The following is a 23,397-nucleotide window of genomic DNA, read 5'->3' as shown; positions in this document are numbered from 1 at the left end:
AGGCAGTGAGACCAATTAAAATATTAGAAGTCAATTTTATTATTTGTCCTAATAAAAACTGGTAATTCTGATAATATTCATTTTGTGTACAATCAAACAGTAAATTAGAGGTCCTGGTCTTAACACAATAGAAGAGAATCTTCTGGTGAATAACAAGAAATACTGTCCTGCTAAGGACTGCCAGAGCTACTGAACACCGAGGCATCATCCTGCAGGCTCAAGAGGCATATATACTTCCTCACTCAGCGGGGATGTAGGTGGTATACATACATTGCAAAATCTTAAAGTTTAGCACCTCTTCACTTAATCTGCAACCTCTGCCCTCAATTTCAGATTTTTAATAAAATCTGATTGGACTACAAACTGTTATTTTGAATTGTAACCAACACTTAGTCTGTTTTTCCTGATCTGGTAGCAAGGAGAACATAAATAATAACCTACAAGTCTTGTACTCTAAAACCTCTTATGCTCTAGATACCTTTGTCACAATTTTTGTCAAACTTTCCAATGTCTCCACCCCAAGAAATAGAACCTTGTTCCTCACCCTGGCTGGCTGTCTTCTGTGGACAGGTAGATAATATAATGGTTCAAGCAGTTTCATTTATTCACAAAATACTGGAATCAACATTTGTGATTATTATGGCTCGTTATTATTATAGACCCCAATTATTTTATAAAATGAATTATTGTACAAAGTAGAAATGTTAGAGACAGAATAACATTCTATTAATTTTCAGAGGCAATATTTCTTTTGTCTGGCTTGAAGTTTTGTCTTAATCTTTCCTGCCTTGTGGCTTCGCCAGATCCAGTTCTACTCCACTGTTCACTTGCCTACTTTGCCAATTATAGCTGTGACTATGAGATCTGTTGCAGGGAAAAAATAAAAGCTGACTATGGATTAGGAAATGATGAAGGTTCTAGTCTTAACTTCTTCACCAATGGGAATATTATTTTAGCAGGTGACAACCTATGTCTTTTTATAGATGTGAAAATGACCATACACCAACTCAAAGGATCAATTTAACAATTTCATGAATAAGTAAGTTTGGTAGTGTTCTATAAATTATAAAAATCCCTGAACAAAAAGGAAAGGCATAACTGCTATGGTAAAATCATTTGTGGTTTTCATGTGAGGAATCATAAACTACAAAAATATTTCATACATTTAGAAAAACTCAACTGACTATGGTAATTAGGATATGGTATGGCTCATTAATACAATTATCTGTTTAGTTAAGTAGAACTTCTGTATTTTAATTTCTCTTTAAAAATATAAGTACATTTTACTAAGTATACAAGGCATAACTATGCTAGACACGTTTCAGGGTGCCCATCCACTCATAACTTCTAAGAGAAACAATCCTGCCCTCTGGGCCAGGGAACAAACATCTTTGTTAACACCGACACCGTGTCCATCCCTTCTTTGGAGTGGATGGTCTGAGTGGTAGAGTTTGGCTAGTTCACAGCAAATTCTAGCTTGTCTCTCTCAGCTCAAATATATGATTTAGGTTAATTGGACTTTGGTTTCAGGAATTTGATCTCAAAATAGATCCTGCTAATTGTAACAATTTAGCAATAGTAAAACAAGTCTGGATGAAAATATCAGAAAAGATTAAGACTGTGAAAGAAAAGACCGACAAATTTTTGGCATCCAAAGATAGCCTTCTGCATGCCTTTCTCACCCACAAGCCTAGTCCCCTTTTTAGATACGATCAATCTCTCTTATATCTGATAGAGAAAGGAGATACTCTTTGTGGTACTCAAAATATATATCAAAGATCTGTAAATTTATGCAGGTACTTATTATAATCTTGGGTTACAATGCTTAGATCCCCAACCCACAAAAACTCTCCGGGCCCTCCTAGGAGGGTAAAATATAGTAAATGATACCTCCAAAAGTTATGAAAAATAGGCTATAGTTAGCTATCTCTAGCGAATAAATATCCAAAATAACTAATAAATCAAACCACAGGATACAGCCTTATCTCTGCAACAAAAACAGTTTCTGTACTAATAAAACAGATGAGTTAGACAACCAAGCTATAAAAATGAACAGAAAAAACGCTGAGTAAGCTTTAAAGAGGTATGTATGCTTTTACCTCACTAACAACTGTTTCAACTGCTATTTGACTGGAATTATCTTTACCTTTTTAATTGTAATGCCTGAATCTTGGACACAGTTAATAATTTCTGCAACTTCTAAATGCTGTCTGCTTCTTGTGAGATTATGGCCTGAGAAAGCGGATCATTACTTTTTAATCAGTTTCACAGGCTATATACACATTATTCAACATTTTAAATAGGGCCTCAATTTCAGGGTTAATATTCTTCTGTAATTCAGTTTGGCTCTTTGAATAGCGTTTTTCTTCTTGTGACCAAATAGGAAGAAAACCCTTGCTACCTGGTAACTTATAGGACTCTTTCTAATCCATGAATCTTAACTTTTACTTAGTTATGAAGAGAGCTTTATAGTTTTCTCTGTCCTGGAGTACAGAAATAAAAATAGCAATTCAAAGATACCTAGGAAACTATACTTCTACCAAAAGTAGTCTGTACTTTTAGTTTTCATGTCACCCCTTGGGTTTTTCTGTCTCTACCAAACAAGTCATTAACACTCATTAAATATTTTTCAACTTAAAAAATATTAAAGGTTACTTTTTCTCTACTCTAGTTACTTCTTCAAGGGTCTACCCTGTAACTAAAAACAAACAAACAAACAACAAACTTCTGAGTCTTTTTCAAGTTTTTTAAATAGAAAGGAACATAAAAAGAAATTGATATTAATATATATTTTAAATGTCCTTCTCCATAAGCATTTAAAGTAAACGTGTAAAAGAAAGAAAAGGGAAGGAAAGAGAAAAGAAAAGAAGAAAGGAAGAAAAAGAAAGAAAGAAGTTTCCTACCTTTGATACCCTGGTTTGCAGGAGAAATTGGTTTGGTGGTTTCTACTACGTAATCCAATATGCCTTGTGTTACTTCACTGTTGCCTTGAAGTTTAGTTTCCAACAAAACTTTCTTTCTCTTTTTTTTCTGTCCCTCAATAGGAACTTCATGCAATAAAATCTTGGATAAGAAAAATAATATTGAGAAAGTTTAAATTCAATTTATTTGCCCTAGAATATAATAAGCCAGCAGTCTTTCTTAACCCTAACTGCATATTAGAATAAGCTGGGAAGCTTTTAAAATATTATCAACGCCCAGCTTCATCTCTGACCTATTAAATCAGAATGTTTAGGGAGTAGGATCCTGGTCCCAGAAGTTTTCAAGTTCCCCAGGTGATTGTTTCAACAGTGCAGCCAGGACTGAGAACCAGGATGCCAGAGCACTGCTAAAGCAGCAGCCTCCTGAGAACCCCTGCAATATCCTTCAATAGATTTCAGATAACTAACACCCCAAAAGTAATTTAAGCAACACGCCACCCAAATAAGCTGGAGTTAGGTTAGAACAGGGGTGTCAAACTCATTTTCACCCAGGGCCACATAAGCCTTGTGTTTGCCTTCAAAAGGACAGAAATAATTTTAGGACTGTATAAATGTAACCACTCCTGAACTGTTAAGGAGTTGAAATTACATTTGGTCCTTTGAAGGCAACTGCAAGGGCAATGTGTCCTCTGGTGAAAATGAGTTTGACACCCCTGGGTTAGATGTATTTTATAGTGTTTGGACTCTGTTGAATAAAGAAGATAACAATTCTGTTTTTGTTCCCTTTCCCCCAATCACATTTACTAATACATGTAATACAGGGTGGGGCACAAGTAGGTTTACAGTTGTGAGAACACAAAACATAATTTATTCTTGTATTATTATTTATTAATTATTGCATTATTTTCCATACAAATTGGAAACCTATTTTTGCCCCACCCAGTATAATTGAAAACTATAGAAAAGTAACGTAATCTCCTAAAAATTAAAGGTAAAAAGATACTTTTTAGCATACTGTTAAAAACTGTTCTTTGGGAAAAATAACCAAAAATAATGTATAGATTGAAATTTTGTATAAGCTGACTTTTGCAATTTATTTTTACTTTTGAGAGCCATTCCACAAATTGTGCTAAAAACAAAATCTATAAATTCTAAGGAAAACTCAAATACTTTTTAATATCTAATAACTTACATGTATCAATGAATAGAAAAATGGTCAAAAGGCATACAGCAAAATCAAAAAGACAGTGATAGGCAGAGATCCAGGGTTTCGATTCTAGCTTGTCAAGATCTTAGGTTGTCAAGAAGAATTTACAGGATACAGTAAGACTATATGTAAATAAAAATGATAATAGAGACTGACAATTCAGTAGTAGCAAATCAAACGTTAGTAAATTGTTCTCACTTCATATGATTTAGCCTTGTATTCCCGGGAATTTAGACTGGCAGTATTCTTCGGACGGATAACAGCAACATATGCATCTTCTATGTTCTCTGGATTTCCCATTGCTTTACAAAACAAACAAAGAAATGCCTTGAAAGATTAAATTAAAGGATACATAATCACTTTGTAACACAACTAAATAAGATGTTGCTTTTCCTATCTTAAAATACATATCTACCCTTTAAAAGGCAAGCCAGAGATGACTGGTTCTATTTTACCACTGAACTATTCAAAACCTTAGCTTATAATTTAAGACATCCTTGTAGTCCTTTTTTCCTTTTCTATTAAAAGCTAAAAAAAAAATGAGGATACATACTTTCAGAAGGCTTAACTACATAAAAATCTGCTTTTTATATCTAAAAAAGTGATACGATTATAAAAATGTCTTATAAGTACTAAGTAAATATTGACTTGAAATAGTGACTCAGAATATTAAACACTTATTTTTCTACAAATTATACAAGTGAATGTTATATTGTTAATAGTTTGAAAGTTGGAAATAGGTAGCTACCACTGACATTTTCTTCAGAATCTTCAGAGAACTTTCATATTTGACATTTGGATGAGCTAATGTATAGTTTAAAATTCCCTTTGGAGGTGCCCATTATAGTCAAAAACATTTGGATAGTTGATGAAAGCTTTCTGACAAAGATATAAGAGTATTTTCCACTTCCATTATAATTCCCTAGATAATAAAAATATTCTTCCAAATATATATTATATACACATCTCCACTGAGCAATTTCCAACAAGTAGCTGAATTTCAAGCACTCTGTTGGTCATTTAATAGTTCTATTTCATTAAGTACTATTATTCATTTTTTTAATGGCTAAAATGTTTCCCCTCATTTACATGGCAGCAAATTTCTAAAAGAGCATCAAACAAGAAGTTTCCCATCCATGTTGAGATTAATCTTTAATAGTTAAAAACAGATTATTAGGCATTAAGATGATCTGTTCATATTTAATGAGTTCTTTCTTGTCTCAACTCTCATAGAGACAGAGGGGAAAAAAATCATTTTCAAGAACATTTTCTGAATGTTACTTAAGAGACAGAGGAATTTTTATTCTGTTTTTTCAACTGAAGTTAATGAAGTCATTTTGGAACCTTTAATGGACCTTTATGCACCTTCTTAAATAACAACAACAAAAGCCTTATAACTGGAAAATTTTCTTTAAAAACTCTTTTAAAATCCAGAAGCTTTTGTCCTTTTAATTAGCCTAAGATTAAAACCATTAAAATTATTGCACAAAAACTTTAATATTATTTAAATAATTAAATCATTTAAAAATGTATTTTAAATTATAAAAATTTTCACTGATTTAGATCCAGTGAAACTATATACATTTCACCAGAGAAACTACAGTTAAACATTAGGACTGAGATATTAATTCTGAAGACTTATCATGCATTCTCACAAAATTTTTTTTCAGCCCAGTTTCCATTAAATCCACTTCATGCAGTAGAGCTTCCTATACTATGTGAAAAACATATCCCCTTTCTTCTCAGAATTTCTATTTAGCAATTATCACCACAGATTAACAATGACTTCAAGATAATAAAACCTCACAAATCATGAAGTGTATGGATGCCTCCTTGAAGACTACAAGCCCTCAAAAGAAAGACATTGTATAACATGTATGACACAATTACAGAAACCTTTTTTCCTATTAAGCACTTAAAAGAGAAATCAAGTAATTCTTAGTTTTCTAAATATAACGTAAAGCAAATCAATTCCTGTGCTGGTTAATTAATATTTTTTTAAAAATTACCTACATGCAAAATGCTTTATCTCTGCTCAGCACTTCTCTAAAAGATAGAAAGATGTGAACTAATAAAAGTCATAACCATGAGGGTTATAGTCTTTTGTTTTTACATCATTTAATGTTAACATATCCCCAAAAGACTCTAAAAATTTATTTTCAAGAAATATTCATACTTTAATATTTGAAATTGGCATACGTCCAGTGACATGAAAAAAGGAAACAATGGCTTAAGTTAGGAAAGAAAGAAAAGCCACTAATACATGAATGCAAAACTGCTAACGCAGAAACACACCCGAAGGAACTGGGAGAGTAACTTTGGTTAAAAATAATAAAGGTGTAACTAGAGTTTGCAATATGCTTAGACTAAGATGTAAATAAGGGTTCAAGTTACTAAGAATAGGAAATATGTGGCATTTTGTTATATGGTTCATTCTATTCTGGAAATGCTCAGGCATAAATGATGATACGCTGCCTAAGCAATGAGGCCTTACAAATATGTAGAAGTGGTTCTCAATTGGGGAACCACCCATCAACGTCCTCCCGTTAACATCCACTACTGGGAAAGGACATGCATGCCACCGCTAAAACAACTGCCACTGGAAAAGTACCTAATTGGGATCATTTGAAAATATGTAGGGGAATTTCTGGTTGTCACTATGACTGGGAGAGGGGAGGTGTACAAATGCCATTAAGTCCCCAAGGGGGAGGTTTGTTAACATCTCTTCACTATGCTAGACAGTCCTGTTTAACAAAATGCCAGTGTCTTTAATAAGAAACATCTGCTGTGTAGAGTATAGATGTACAAACTTAAAGACTTTTGCAATGGAGGAAAAGATTCAGTATGTGAATATCGGGATCATAAATTTAGTTATCGGAAGTCAAAGCCAACAGGATGATTTACCAGTTTGCAAAGTACATGCTAATGGAAATTACCAACAGTCAGAAAGTTTATTTTCCCAAATAAAAACAAAAAAAAATGTGGAACATTGTCTTAGGGTACTATAAGAAATTCCTGAGACAAAAAAAAAAATGCTTCTTCCTCCAGCCTTAAGCAATGTTTCTCAACGTTTTAAAACCCAACTTTAACTAAAGCAACCCAAAACCTTACTGTCCATAGCTGAAAACCACTAATAAAATGCATTTCTATACCCATCAGCCAAAATGAATTTTTATCAAGCTCTCCGTAAGTTTTTATTACTTTCAATTTCTAAATAACATTTAATATGCTTTTAAAATAATATAAAATTAACACCTATAATGCTTATTATGGGCTAGACACCCTGCTAAGTGCTCTCTATATTAACTTATTTTATCCACCCGCCTAAACCTGATGATGTAGAAATTATTATCCCCACTTTACAGAAGAAAAAGCTAAGGTAAAGGGGCTAAGTTACCCGACCCTGACCCAGTCCGCTGAAACAAATCCATTATTTTAAAACATAGATAACATTAAAGAGAAGAGATGGAAACTAAATTATCAGTAAGAATTCCCCTACAGGATTTCAATGATAAAAACCTCATTCTTCTGCTTATATTGGTTTATGGCAATAAAAAGAGAGGAAATAATAATAAAGTAGAATCGAAAATACCTATTAGTACTTCTACCTCAGCTTGCTTTCTCCTTGTCCCTTCAAAAATTCTACCAGTCATCGCTTATCAATATCAACAAGCGTCATCAATAATTTTAAAACTCTTTATATTGACACTCTACTCTGCAATTTACGATATTTAATAATCTTCAAATAGCTTTTCAAGGCAATTATATTAACTTTGCCTAACAGAGAAGGAACTAAGTAATAATTGGAATTGGGAACCAAGTGAATTCCTACAGTGAAGATCAAGTACATTTAATGAGGTAATTTGTGGAAGCATCATTTCATCCCTAATATATCTAAATATGCTGTAGTATTTAGTAGTTGTTATTGTATTCTATAACCCAGTTCCAAGGGGGAAATAAATAATACATTAACATGGGGTTAAGAGAAAAAGATCACGGAATGAATTGTTTTACATTGCTATGAAAATACTTTTGAGTTTTCGGTATTTCCCAAAATAAGATGAGGATGGCAAAGCAGTTAAAAGACCAGATGAAGGGAGAAAATGGGAAGACACATAATTCTCTAACAGTGAGAGGGGAATGCAAGTGAGATACTGAGTCGGGCCAGCTAGATCGAAGACTTTTGGTGAAGCTAAAAGCAACGTGGAGAAAAAGCAAAGAAAGAAAACCAAAAGCCCTAAAAGATAGGGCTTAGAGAGAGGTGTAGCGAGGGGAAGTGAGTTGAAATGGCATTGTGAATCGCTTTCCCTGAAATGACAAAAACAAACACATTGCCTGGGATGTTTTTCCTCCCCCACCCATCAACGTCCATTACCAGAGATGTGCACGCCTCTTGGTTCAGAAAGCTGCAACCCAAAAAGTGGCTTTGGTTTGTTTGTAACTACTTGTAAGAAATAAATTCCTTGCCTGGAGAAACTAAATGAGGAGTACAGCCTCCCACCTCTCCGTTTTCTCGCTGGAGTCTGATCTTGCTGCTCCTCGTCTCACCCGAGCGGGCAGCCGAGCACCTCCCAGGGCGCTACATTCAACTCACTGGGTGGGACAGTCACCTGGGGGCAGGAGATCTTCACAGCTTTCTCATTCCTCCTTTCCTTTTTAGCAGCGGCCAGGACCGACTTCCTGTGACAAGGAAACCCGGTGTCGCCACCCGAATTTGCCGGACGTGTCTGGCCGCGCTTCCTACCCCGCACCTCTAGAGCTCGGTTGTCTGGACTCGGAGAACCTCTTGCCCACGGGCTTTTTATTGTCCTTCCCTCTCTTCGCAGCTCAGTACCATGTACCCCTCATTCTCTCCCAAAACTAAGGGGTTCCAGATTTTTAAAGGCCTTATTAGCTTTCCAGCCCGCCGCTACCGGGGCGAGGAAATCGCTTCCGGGTTCACACCCGAACTGCAACGCGGTTGGCTGTAGAAGAATTTCCGGGTCGGCGGCCGTGCAGCTGCCGTTTCTGCTGCTTCTCGCTGGGGCTGCGGGTGCTTGGGGCTGGTGGCGGGTGACTCGGGTTCTGAGGTGGTGGCTGCGGGCGCGCGGCTGAGCGGGAGGCGGGGTAGGGGAGGAAGGCGGCTGGGGCTGTGCGCGCGCGCGCACACGCAAGACTGGAGCATGAGCCGGACTTGACCGCCAGGCGGAGGCAAGAGCCACCGCCCCCTCTTCCCCTCTCCTGAGTGGGGCTGCGCGGCGGGTGGGAGAAGGATGGGGGTCGCCCGCCGAGTCTGAGCCTCGCCGCGGGCGCTTCTGGCTCACGCAGCGTGCCCGCGTGCCCGCTCCAGTGCGCACCCTCGGCCCGAAAAGCCTCCGCCCGGCGAACGCACCCGGGCCAGCGAGTAGGGGGCGCCTGCCCAGGTGGGTGAGGCGGGGGGTAGGGTGTGAACCTGAGGTCACCGGCTCCGAGAGAGAGGCTGGGGCCGCCGCGGCGGTGGCAGAACTGCGGGGTCCCTCCGACACGTAACCCTCAGCCTGGGAAGTAACCGTAAGTCTCAGCTTCGCGGTACCGGTCTGTTTGAGGGTGTCTCAACCCATTTCGGACTGCCCAGTTCACGCCCTCCCAGGTCCTGTGGAGGATTGTGTGTCAGTCAGTCAGTCTGTCTGTCTGTCCGTCCCCATTCCTGAACAGGCATGGTCCTCTGTCTTCCCCGTGGGGCTTTTCTCCCAGTGAATTTGCAAGCCTCCGGGTCTCTGGTGCGTCCCATCCTCCCCATTCTAGACGCATCTCGTCACTGTCCTTAAAGGGTCTATATCCTTCCTCTTTCTTTCGGTACCCCAGACCCCACAGCCTCCACCGCCCATCCCTTGAGATGTGGAGAGCCACGGGATCTCAAGGGCTAGAGAGTCTTGAGCGGAAGGATGAAAGTGCTCTGCAGGGCTCTGTTGGGTGGGGTAGGTACAGATGGCTCTTGAGAACCTTTATTTTTGCAGCTTCTGCCACCAAAACAAAAGAATGGGCCTCTCCCTTGGATCTTCATTCCTTTCCCTTGCTAACTGTATAAGCCGTTTTCTGTACGTTACTCTGAGTCGCAGAAAATTGGGACTAGAACCATTAAGCATCTCCTGAGGACGTTTTGAGAATGTTTCTTACAAACTCTATTCACACGAATGGCATATTGAACAGTCTTGTATTGAAATGAAGACCCATTCCGTAAGATCTTTAATAGTGAAAACAAAAGTCTGATGATTCAAATGTGTTTTGGATTTACATTTAGTTCTTCATTTACCAAGTGTCTAATGTGAACATCTTTGTATTGGAAGATTTTGTTAGTGGGTAAAAAAACACTAACGTGATTTTTAAAGATTCTATCAGATTATATTTGGTAAGATACTATTTGAAATCCTTAATTCCAGAGAGCCCCGCCTTTAAAAAAAAACACACATTTGGATCAGCATCAACAGATGTTACACACCTTGGTTCTATATATGACCTTCCTGCTGCTTTGTTTAAAAAGAAACTAACTGTTTTTCCAGATTTTGGACTATGCAGTTTTACTCATTAAAATTTGGTTTGCTTTTTGAAACAAATGATTACTACAGAAAATAGATTTAAAAATAATTTTAATGCTGTTAGTGATGGGACAATAGCTCTTACAGGCCTTAATGCATTTGCTACTTTTCAATGCACTATAGGAAACAAATGATAATTTAAGAATAAGTTTACTCTGTGTATCACAGGTTCTTTGTTATTATTCTGTAAACTGTTCTGTAATGTTGACTGTCAACCATTGTTTTCTTTTTCCTGAAAACGTTGTTTTGTTAAAGGTAGATGTGTTTAAGAATTTGTTTGTTGGTTGGTTTTCGAAACCTTCGAGCAGTTGATTTGGGACTGTGATTTGATTTGTAACTTCATACTGTTCACAGACTTTGGTTTGAAGTAGGCTCAGAAGATATAGTTCCAGCTGTCTCTCTGGAAATTACCTTAATGACTACTGTCAGAAGCCAAACACTGTATAGAGTGGAGTGTATTATTAGTGAGGTGATGGGCAATAGCTTGAAAAGGTCTTTTAAAAAAATTCACTGATTCCTGTTATTCTTGGAGGTAGAGTATGGAAACAGGACTGTATTTTCATATTACACTTTTTCCCTTGCCCACTGCACTGGGGATTTGGAGTCTTCATTACGAAGGGTCTCTGAAACTGAGCAGAATGTGCCTAAGTGTGGGCTCCAAAAGGTGACTGTTGAGACATGGAAGTTTTGTTATGTATTTTGTATTTCTGTACTACTGCCCACTTTTGAGAGAGTTGATTTTCTTTCTTTCCTCTTTTTTGTCTGGGGAGTGCATTTGAGCTTGTGAAAGTAAAATACGTGTGTTTACAACTTACTTTTGTAAGTAAAAGTTTAAGCTAATTTTTGTGTGTAAATAGATGGAAGAAATAGAAATTAAATACATCTGATTCACCTTGAATGGAAGTTAGAAAAGATTCCTCAATACTTTTGGTACATTTTTCACCTTTGAGGATGAACACAACAGTTTTTTTAAATGAAATTTAAAAATACTCCTCTCTAATATTAGACTTTATATGTGACACATTTGCCAAAACAGATTTGAGAGTGGCACAGTCATTAAAAAGACTAGTCTGAGGTGAAAAGACCAGTCTGAGGTGAGTTTTTATTGCATGGTTCTAAAAATGCTTAGGAATCATATTTTCTTTCTTAAAGTGACTTGCTTAGGCATAGTAATTTATAGACTCAGTTTCATTTTCAGACAACCTCAGACTACCTCTTTGTTTCTTTTCCAGAAAACTTAGTTTCTTGTTTCATTTCAGTAAATGTTTATTGACAACCTACTGTGGGGGCCAGGCACTGTGGTAGATTCTGGGACTATAAGGATAAATAAGATTGCTTTACTCATTGAATTTGCTATGTTAAGATATTTAACTTACTCTGTCTGTATGCCTTTATAGATTTCTCTAATAAGTTTTAAAGTCACTTAAATGTGTTTCAGGGTTGTTTCACATCCTTCCTATAAGAATAAACACCATAAATGCTATTTATTGAGTGCATAATTCTTCCTAGCCACCATGCTAAGTACTTTATATACGTTATTTCATTTAATTCTTTTTTATAACTTATTTTTATTGTATTTTTTCCACTACCATTTACCCCCCTTATACCTTCCACCACCTCCACCCACTCCCCACCCCCTCTGCAGTCAACAAACATAGTATTGGCCGTGTCCTTGAGTTCTTTTAATTTTTTTCTTGATCCCTCCACCCCCAGAGCTCATTTAATTCTTAGAATAGTTCTAAGAAGGATTTATCTCCATTTAAAAACTGTACAAATTCTGGTTTCTACTAATGCTAAATGTTGTTTTATATATAATATGCTAGAAAAGATTTTACCTTACGATTTCTCCTTCAGGGGAAGAAGTTGTAATATAGTTAAAATAGTTTTTAATTACCTAATAAGGCTTTAAATTGAAACAATCTAATTCTGTAAGGTACCTTTGGTTTTCCAAAGTAGATGAATCGTTACCAAAAGGTAATTTTAGGTTGTTTAAACCTTTGAAAAGACACTTCTGAAGTTTATAATGGTTAACTGTAACAGGTCTTCTGGCATACATAATTCTTTTTGCCAGTTCAGCGTCAGGACTCAGGGCCTATAATGTATTAAACAATGTGTGTATAATCCAGGAAGGACACAGTATTGAGATACATGAAATCTATTCAGCTTTAAACATTTTTTTAGCTTAATTTTAACAGCTATCTAAATGCCTTGGAGAGCTTTGATTTCTGTAATGAAAATGTATTCCTTCAGATTTAAATCTGATCTTACTCATCTATTAATAGGATATATGCTTTATCAGCAGTTTGATATGGTTCAATCTAATCATTTTTAGACCCTCTCACATTTGTTAAAAGATGTTCTTCCACTGTCAACTCTTTCAACCAAAAGTCTCTTTTGTATTATAAGAATTCTATTACTATTAATATTGTTATTATTTACCCAAAACTGTCAACAATTTGCCAGACTTTAGGCTAAGACCTTTTGCTACTGGTTATACACTTTCTGTTTTTAGGACTTTAGGGCAGATAATTAATTATTCCTCCTCTAAATTCCTAAGAAAGGTAATCCTCAATAATTTTTTAGGCTAAGTCTGACATATGTATTTTAATTTCACATAGACAGTTTCTCTTTTCATTGTAGCAGAAACTTTGATAATCAGGTCACTTTATTTTCTGATTGGAACAATATTGGGTGTAGAATTCCTGTTCAAGGACACAACAATGACTAAATTATAAGTGTGTTAGATGCTGGGACCAAAAAGATGAATAAGTCAGGATTCCTTTCCTCACTGAACTGTAAAATGCCTCTTTGAAGTCCATGAAGAGAAAGGGGTATCATTTGAAAACACTAAGATACTTTTTTCCAGTTAGGCATAAAAACATTGCCCTCCTTGTTAATGTATCCCCTCAGAGTATTGTAAAGGAAGGAATGTAAATAAATATAGTAAGCCAGGGTTTTCATTCTTTGTCGTGGTCTCAGACAATAGCTGATTATCATTTGCCCTAGCACTAGCTATTCTATAGTATACATTTATTTCATATTTTAAAATTATTTTGAAATAATTTCAAATTTACAGAGAAGATTCCAGAACAGTACAAGGTATTCCTTCACTCAGATTCCACCACTGTTAATTTTTTACTGCATTTCTCCCATCACCTGCCCTCTCTCTTTCTGTCTCCATACATGTATTACATACTCATTATCATAGTTTTTTTCTCAACCTTTTAGAGCAGGGGTATCAAACTCATTTTCACTGGGGGCTGCATCAACCTTGCGGTTGCCTTCAAAGGGCCGAATATAATTTTAGGACTTTATAAATGTAACTACTCCTTAACTGGAGACAAGGAGCTTAGTGCTGCTGCAGGGTAGAAACAAGGTGCTGGGCACATAAAACAAGGTGGAGGGCCAGATTCAGCCCGCGGGCCTTGTGTTTGTGTTTTAGAGCAAGCTGCAGATGTGTTCCATCACCCATAAACCCTGCACTCTCTATCTCAGAAACAAGGTACACGCTGATATAACCAGCATATAACCAACCCTCCAACTCAGAAAATGGGCATTGGTCCAACACCACTCCCTAGCGCAAAGAACCTATTCGCATTTCATCGACTATCTCAACAATACCTTTCTTTTCTGGTACAGGATCCCATGTAGGAATATATGTTGTTTTTATTGTCATGTCTCTTCAGACTTCTTCAGCTGCTTTTTTCTTTGACAGTTTTAGAAAGTACAGGCCCTACATTTATAGAATGACCCCCAACCTAGGTCCATGTGATGTTTCCTCGTGACTCCAATCAGGTCATGTGTTCCTGGTAGGAATACCACAGAAATGAGACCGTGCCCTTCTCAGTGCACTGCATGCAGAGGCATGCAGTGGCAAACATCGCCACGCTAACATTGCGTTCGTGTTGGTGTGCTTTTGTATTTGATCAGTATTTGTGGAGAGGTGTACCAAAATTATGCCAGCATCCTGTTTCTCTCACTAGCCTTAGTCTGAGTGTCATTGATGACTCCCACTCTAATTAATCACTTTTATGATAATTGCCAAATAACATTTCTTTATTTGTGTTACTCTTTTTACATGTATTGGCATTTTTTTGTGTGTAAGTTAGAATTTTCCTTTCTCCACCATTTATTTAGTGATTTATTAAATCAGTAAGAACTCATAGTTTTCAATGATCTTTAGTGTGTTGTGATTTATTACTGTTATTGTTTATTTTACTATTTAAATTATCCCTGATTTAGCCATTAGAAGCCTCTGCAAGCTGGCTCCCATGACTATTTATCATGTGTCCATCTCATTCATTCTGCATTTCTGGCAGAACATACTGTTCCTGGTTCATCTTGTACTTTGCCTGGTCTAGTCCTAGAATCAGCTGTTTCTCCAAGGGGCCCTGTTTGGTGGTGGTGGTGGTTGTTTATTTTTGTAAAACATGGTATTTAAAAACAAAGAATTAGGGTCTTAGTGTGCTCCTTACTATTGGGGTGTCATTACTTACAGAAACTAGGAAATGTATGAGTATGTGAATATGGTTTGTATACACACACATCTATGTATATATAATATACACACTCATATACATAAAAATTATTTCCCTACCTGTGTGTTTATATTATAAAAACATAAGTTAGGTTCCTATACTTCCAGTTCCTGTTCAGTTTCCAAGGGTTTGTTCTAGCCTTCCTCCTTTTCATGTTTATAAATGTCTTCTCTGGCAGTGAGAAACTTGGCTTCACATAGGCTCAATATGGTTATCTGCTGTTTTACCTACTTGCTCAGTGTGTTATCATTCTCCCTGCCATGTAGACCACCCTGCATCATTGACTGCTGGGTCTGCTGGCTATGTCTCTTGGTGGGTTTATAACTCCTCACAGGGTCTTCAACTCTGTGCAACTCCCAGTTCCCACGTAGCACCCCATCATTCTCCATTGTGGACCAGTTGGCTCACACCTCTGCTTGCCTTCCTAATGTGCCTTCAGTGCCCTGCATCCTCAGCCAGCATGCTGACTAGTTTGCATGGCTCAGTATTTTATTAATTTTTGACTATTTTACCAAGGATTTTCAGACACGTGTGTGATAAAATATATACATAATTTATCTATACACAAATGATAACATACTAATAGTAAAGGTTCTGCATCTTGTTTGTTAACAACTATATTGTATTCCATTGTGTGTGCGTATATCCAGACATACACATACACATACACACACCCCCCTAATGGACATAAATTCCTCTCATCCTGGAATGTATGCATTCCCTTTTGCAATGTGACTGTGATGCTTCTCCTATCTAGAGGTGGAATTTATTTCTACATCACTTGAATTGTGGTTGGCCCTGTGGTTTGCTTTGACCAGTAAATATGGTGAAAATGATGTATGAGTTCTGGAGCTTAGTCCTTAAGAGGTCTGCAAGGAATGCTTTCCTGCGACTATCATGTAAAAAAGCTGGTCTAGTCTGTAAGAGGATGAGAGGTCTTTTGGAAGAGAACCAAGATGCCCCAGTTGACAGTCAGCATCAACCAGCAAGCATGAAAGTGAGCTGTCTCGGACCTACTCAGTCACCTGACCCTTTAGCAGAATGTAACTGCAGAGGAACCAGAGGTGAAAGCAGCCAAAAAACCACCCAGCTAACCTACAGAATTGTGAGAAATAACATTGTTTTGAGGCACTAAGTTTGGGGTGGTTTGTTCTGTAGCAACAGATAATCTGAAACCGTGTCTGTTCGTTTTGGACATTTGTTTGCCTCTAGTCTTCTACTGTGAACAAGATTGCAGTGCATATCTTGATTATAGTGTATAACATTTTAATTTTAATAAATAGTGCCAGATTATTTTCAAGAAATGTTGCCACAATTCTTTCTGCCATCTGAATGTCTAAGTAATTTCCCCCCAGTAATTATCTCTGATGCTTTCCTTTGACAGTGAGTATAAAAACATTTCTTAGGTACTTAATTCTACATTTACCTAACTACTTATGAAGCTGAGAGCATCTTTTGATATATTTGTTGGTCCTTTTGGTTTTTCAATTCTCTGAATTGCCTATTCATATCTTTGCTCATTTTTTCCTTAATCAATTTGTTGCTTCTCTTTGATGTATTATAAGATACAATCTTTAGCTTTGTTTGCAAATATGTTTTGTCAGTCTGTGTTCTGTTTTTTGTCTTAGTTTATGGTATTGCTTACCATACATTTTTTGGGGAGGTATTTTATATAATCATTAATGTCTATCTTTTTAAATATAATTTCTGATGAGAATATCTCTCTCCTATTCTACATTTTACTAACTTTTCCCTAATTTTTCTTCTAACTTTGTATTATCTCTCCTATCAGTTAGGAAAGATGATTTTAAAAGTGGTATAAACAAATTATGTGGTTCCTTTTCCTTAAGTAATGAGAAATTAGAGGTAGGCTATTCAGCCCTGGTATGGTAGCTCCATAATGCTATCAGGAATGCAGACTCATTTGTCTTTTTGTTTAGTCATCATAGCAGGTATTTGTCACCTTTTGGTCCCCAGGATGGCATTCCAGACTGAGCAGCAGCTTCTATTTCTTCTCTCATTATCCATGGCTCTGCTTGTTTTTACTGGGGGTAAAATCCAGTTTGGTGACTGTAAACTCTGGGGATGGGTCCAAGACAAAGCAGATCCCAAAGAATAGAAAGTTCTGGTGAAATATCTTTTCTGTTCTTTGACAAAAATAATGCTGATTCTGCTTTCTGTGTCATAATAAATATGTGTGCAGAATAAGGCCTAAGAATCTTTTTCTTTAACCTGTTGGGTAGCCATGGCTTTTTCCCCAAAGTTGTTTATAAGCAAACAAGGAAATAAACATGATTATCAAATTGAAAACTAATGGTATTGAGGACCCCAGACTTTATCATCATTTTCAATAAATAATATTGCAGATATTTTATATGACTGTATAAAACTGAATATTATGTAATCCTTATCTTTAAAAAGTTTACCAGATAACTGAGGAAGAAAATAAAACATTTCATTACAGAATTACATAGTAACTGTGTGTATTATCAAGTTAGGGAGGCAGGACATCTAACTGTTGAGGGTCGGTGAACTGTATAATCAGGAAACTTGATAGAAAAATGGCTTCTAAGCTGGGTGACTAGTAGAAGTTAGCTTTTTTTGGGAGGAGCTTATAGGGGGAGATGGGAAGAACATTACAGAAGCTTTAGTAGTTCAAGCTGGGTGACTAGTAGGGGTTAGCTTTTTTGGGAGGAGCTTATAGTGGGAGATGGGATGAACATTATGGAAGCTTTAGTAGTTTAGAGATGGGTCTGAGTTACCAGAGGCAGTGATGAGATAAATTCTGGTCTTGGTGGGGATTTTTCCTTAAGTTCTTAAGGGCTTCGAGCCTTGGGAAGGTTTTAAAACGTAATTGGACAAGATCAGATTTGATGAAGTTAAGTTAGTTGAAGTGGAGTGGGTTGGATGCTTTTGGGAATGAGATCTGGAAGGAAGGTCACCTCACCTATTAGGTAGAAAGTTTATCTGGTGTATTAAAATCTAGTCCATGTTAAGTAAGTATATAATTTATAGAGTACTATGTGAATATAATGGGGGGTACAGAAGTGTGTAAAATAGTTCCTGTTTTCAAGCAGTATTTTAAAGTGACTAAAGACTAGATATCAACAGTGTGAGGCAGTATACTTATATTATGGCTTCTATTTTACAAAATGAGGGCAAGTAAGGACTAGAATTAGAATTTGAGCCTAGAAGCTCTTCATGGCTCCAAAGCTTATATTCTTTCCATGTATATACTGTATGCCTTCCACAGCACTTATTTAGTAATTATCAGTATGGTGTTTGTCAGTTTCCTCAGAACCCTTGTGAAATAAGATTGGAGTACCATTGTAAGGTTTTCAGGTTGGGACACAAAAGATCAAAAGAAGCTCCAGGCTTTCTCCTCAGTCTGTCTTTTGGATGGAATATAACCAGGAAGATAAATGTTGTCAGAAAAATTGCCACATTATCTGGATGAAGTAGTTGTACAACGTCTGCACATGTATTGCACTGTTGTTGAATATTGTCATTAACAACATCATCTGAAAATTAACTCTGTAATATTAAACCTGTAAATTTCATTTCTTCAAAGAAAAGCAAAGTTAATTCGTTGATGGGAATTGTGTTCTTTATAGCTTACGTTTATATAGTACAATTTGGCTGTCACTTTTGGAAGTTTCATTTTTATGAGGATCAGTGATACTTTGTGTAAAGGGGCAAAACTTAATGTTTCTCACCTTCCCTAAAAGATGTTTGAGAAACCTGATATTTTGTTGAAGCTTGGGAAGACTTATATTCCTTCCCTGGGTTCTGAACCAATTAAGGTAAAAACAGTTAGCATATCTAGTATTTTCTCTCCTAATCCCTGGAGTACATGAGGTTCAGGAATAAGATACTCATTTGGATTCCTTGCAAATGGAAGAAAGCATTAGGAATGGGGAAGAAGTGTTACTCTCAACACCCTTTTCAAGTTTTATCCTTTTATTTAGAAGTTAGTGTAAAAAGGCTGCTGAAATGCCTCAGTATGATGAATTGAGTTCTAGCTGATAGCTATGCTTATAGTAAGCAAAATACATAGGTAATAAATTTCTGACTCTGATATGTTCAGAGTTATGCTGCTTTTTATGGGTTCAATAAACACCTCCAAGAAAACTCAGGACAAATGTGATTTTAAGTATTATTATATTTGGGGCCTGTATTTTTTTCTACTTGAGTGTTTTAACTCCTATTTATGGAAAATATAAAGAAGTATAGGACTGCCTACTCACAAGTTTACATTTTGATTGGATTTTAAAAACCATTCCTGCCCTGGCTGGTGTAGCTCCATTGGTTGGAACATCGTCCTGTAAACCAAAAAGGTTGCGGGTTCAATTCCTGGTCAGGCCATATACCTGGGTTGAGGGTTTGATCCTCTGTCAGCGTGCATATAGGAGACAGCTGATCTATGTTTCTTTCTCTCCTTTCCTCTTTCTCTAAAAGAAATGAAAAAAAATGTCCTTGGGTGAGGGAAAAATAAACATTCTTTTATACAATGATCGTATAGATTTTTTATATGTTTTAGGTACTTCATAGTATTCTATTGAATGATTAACCACCATTTTATCTGTTCTGCTGGTGAATAGCTAGATTATTCTACCAATTTCAAGATAGTGGTTTTTCTATAAGAAGAAGGAATGAAAGGATTGTGGCAGAGGTAAAACCCTAATTAGGTGTGTTATCTTTAAAAAATATAGAGATTTGAAACAATTTTGGGGGAAAAGACAATAACATTATGGATGTGAAGTAATTAACAGTGTCATATTCGAGATACTTTTGCTTTCCCTACAGTCATGAAGCTGCTCCCCCATGTTTTCTTCTGAAAGCACTATTGTTTTGCCTTTCACATTTAGATCTGTAATTCATTTGGAATTTGACTTTTGTGTGGGGTTTTATGTAAGGTTCAAGACTTTTTTTTCCCCCAGTGTAGATACAGTTGACCAAGCATTTATTGAGAAGACCATCCTTTAAGGGAGGAGATATTTTAATGATGGTAAAATAATAGAACATGTTTGCATGCTGATAAGTAATCTAGTCCTAGATCATTCTCTAGATTTTGGGGAACTGATGGCACAGGAATGGGGTAAGGTAAGTGAAAGAACATAAATTTTAAGGGGTCCGTGGCATAAATAGAACATTTGCCTTTGCTTGGGAATGGATGCCCTTTCCTTCTATAACAGAAGAAAAGAATAATGAATGCGAATAAGTTTATAGGATTGACTATGAGAAGATGAAGGAATTTTATCTGTATGCTTCTGCTTAGTTCATGAGATAAGAATGGGACCTGAGAGGGTAGGTCTAGAGGTAAGGGTTATAGAGGATTGAGAAGAAATAATAAAGTATGAAAGCCCAGTTCCTAGTTCATTCTTGTTCCTTTCTCATACCTTCAACTTCTGTGTGAGAGAGAATCTGATTGGTTAAATTAGTGACTAATGTAGAGCTTTCCCTTTGGGGTAAACTCTTTAACCAGATCTTGTAATAGGCTACAGCTTACTGGCTCGCCTGAAAGTTTCACTTTGGGTCAGATGTCCATCCTTAACTTATTAGTCCAGGTAGCTATGGGCCAGTGGTAATGGGAGAAAACTCATACTATAAAAAGTGGTGACTGTCTTCATTCAGAAGGAAATACTTCTTTCTTGGTTCCTCCAGCAAGTCCTAGAATTAGGTCAGTGGTCGAATTTGCATAATATGAACCAATGAGTGTGGTTAGGGTAATAGCAAACACTGAATAGCCAGATTTGAGCCATATGCTCGCCACTGGAAAGGAGCCCACCCTACCTAAAGCATGTCCTGATTGTGGTGGAAGGGGATTTCTCCAGAAAAATTGGATTGCTCTTAACCAGAGAAGGGTGGAACAGCTGCTGGGTAAATAAAAATATGCTGGAAGATAATGTATGATAGCATTTGTAGACCTTTGATTTTTAACAGAATATGACTGTCTTTATGTAAAATAAGTATGATGTAAAATCAGTGAATTAAAAACTGAAGCAATCATGTTGTAAAAGGCTCTAATCCTTTAGAATTTGTCTTTACTGTTAATTAGTGTCCTTTGACTTAAAAGCAATGCTACCACCATAGACTATGGGTGTTTCCTTTCAGCTTACATCTCTTCCTTCTTTATCTTACATTAAGTTTTTGTTTGGTATGTTTTGTTCAAGGGATTTAAGGGAGAAATACCTTTCATTATTAGAGCAGCTTGTGGTAGGATATTTGGGGAAGGCATTACTCTAAAGTATAAATTATTCATCGCAAGAAGATTCTTTTGCAGAAATGGCAACAGACCACACAGGGTGTTTGCCAGTTTTCTTAATGCTTGACTTCATGCACAAAGAACATTAGAAATTGTATCTTTCATCTTACAATACAATAGAAAGTATTATACAGTGCTTGTAGGATAGGTTCACTTCTGAAATCACTTTGTAATAGCATGTTTCATAGATTGAATCAGTGGGATAGTATTGAAGGACAGGAAAATAGTAAAATGACCCCAGATTCTAAACCAGTTTCCTTAGGTTCAGGGCTATTATAGTTATTTAGCAGTAGAAGAGTTTGACTAACATCAGATGAGCCTATGATTTTGAAATGATCTTTCATTTAGAAAGAAGAAGGTAGGACCTGATAGAAAAATAAATGTCTTTGTATTTTGATTTATTTTTAAGTAACAGAAAAGAAATGGAACTATGAAAAAAAAGTGTCTTTGTATTGTGCTTTTTTGACGCATAGTGATTGCCCAATAACAGAATCTGAAGTATGTGAAGAACGAGTAGGTATATGATTTTTTTGGAAAGCTGTGTAATGAAAATTCTTTTTCTGTTAGCATTATTTGGTGGGCACCTGTAGCCCTAATATGAACAAGAATTACTCTGATTTTCTTCTATATAAACCCAAGGCCACTTGATTCATTGATAACTTCCAAGGTGTTATTTAGCATCACCCAATACACAGTATATTGGTTACATCAGCATAGTATTCTCTTCCTTTCTCACAATTGAAAGCATTTGACTCTCTTTCTTGCCAACTATTCACAATACAGTTCCCAGTCATTTTTAAGTACTTCACTGTGGATAGTGTGCCAAAAAGACACTTGAGGAACATCTGTGTTATGGCAGAAAGAGGCTGAAACAAACAGGGGGGATACTTAAATAATTGATAATCAAGGAACAGAGGAAGTATTTTTTCAATTTAATTTTAAAATTATTTAGTTATATTGACTTTTATTGGTATAAAGGTCTATGAATGTTAATAAAGTATAGTGTCTAATCACTATCATAATCAGAATACAAAACGGTTCTGTCACTACAAAAAACTCCATTGTCCTAGTTATACCCCATTCCACTCCTAGTCCCTGGGGTAACTGATCTGTTCACCACTATAGTTTTATCTTTTCAGAAATATTGTGTAAATGGAATCATATAGTATGTAAAACTTTGGGACTGGATTTTTTATTCAGCATAATACCTTTGAGGTTCATCCATGTTGTGGTCTTTCCTTTATCAGTTATGTGATTTGTGAATATTTTCTCCCAGTTGTAGTTTGTCCTTTCAGTCTCTTTGACAACAGTGTCTTTTGCAGTATAAAGGTTTTTAATTTTAATAAAATCTAATTTATCATTTTTTTCTTTTGTAGATCATGTTTGAATGTCATGTTAAGAACTCTGTCTAATCCCAAATCATGAAGATTTTCTCCTGTTCTTAAAGTTTTAAGTTATGTTTTTAGATCTGTAAACTATTTTTAGTTAATTTTGTGTACATTGTACTTGCACCTTATGTCATGGTTAATTTCTTCTTTGTTAAATGTATTTTATTGATTATGTTATTGCAGTTGTCCCAAATTTCCCCCCTTTGCCACCCTCCATCTGGTATGCCCCTTCCCTCTGGCAAACCCCCAACTCCCTCTAGTTCATGTCCATGGGTCGTGCATGTAAGTTCTTTGGTTACTCCATTTCTTACACTGTTCTTAACATCCCCCTGTCTATTCTGTACCTGCCAGTTTGTACTTCTTAATTCCTGCATATTTTCCACCATTCTCTCTCTTCCCCCTCCCAACTGGTAACCCTCTAAATGATCTCCACATCTATGATTCTGTTTCTGTTCTGCTTGTTTGCTTAGTTTGATTTTTAGAGTGAATTCTTGATAGTTGTGAATTTATTGCCATTTTAATGT

The 23,397-nt window shown here is 36.5% G+C and overlaps 2 protein-coding genes across 7 annotated transcripts in view; one reads left to right on the top strand and one right to left on the bottom strand.

Moving 5' to 3' along the window:
• Positions 1-8,875, bottom strand: part of KRIT1 (KRIT1 ankyrin repeat containing) — a 36,279-nt gene extending 27,404 nt beyond the window's left edge. Inside the window, exons 1-3 of one of the 4 annotated variants that reach the window (XM_045827048.1) lie at positions 8,739-8,875; positions 4,327-4,430; positions 2,904-3,063 (exon numbers count right to left, since the gene is read on the bottom strand). In XM_045827048.1, coding sequence (XP_045683004.1) covers positions 2,904-3,063; positions 4,327-4,428 — 262 coding nt within the window. In that variant the 5' untranslated portion in view covers positions 4,429-4,430; positions 8,739-8,875. Of the gene's footprint in view, positions 1-2,903; positions 3,064-4,326; positions 4,431-8,595 lie in introns of all 4 variants that reach the window. The other 3 variants (XM_045827049.1, XM_045827047.1, XM_045827046.1) reach the window with 3 other exon arrangements.
• Positions 8,876-9,149: 274 nt separating this feature from the next.
• Positions 9,150-23,397, top strand: part of ANKIB1 (ankyrin repeat and IBR domain containing 1) — a 129,536-nt gene continuing 115,288 nt past the window's right edge. The window contains exon 1 of one of the 3 annotated variants that reach the window (XM_045827044.1): positions 9,150-9,657. The gene's annotated coding sequence lies outside the window, so the exon portion shown is untranslated. The remainder of the gene's footprint in view (positions 9,658-23,397) is intronic. The other 2 variants (XM_045827041.1, XM_045827043.1) reach the window with 2 other exon arrangements.

The sequence above is a fragment of the Phyllostomus hastatus genome, unplaced genomic scaffold (genome assembly GCF_019186645.2).
Source record: "Phyllostomus hastatus isolate PE091 unplaced genomic scaffold, TTU_PhHast_1.1 phas_scaffold_78, whole genome shotgun sequence".
Classification (NCBI taxonomy): domain Eukaryota; kingdom Metazoa; phylum Chordata; class Mammalia; order Chiroptera; family Phyllostomidae; genus Phyllostomus; species Phyllostomus hastatus.
The sequence above is the reverse complement of the archived record's forward strand: the minus strand, read 5'-3'. Positions and strand labels throughout refer to the sequence as shown.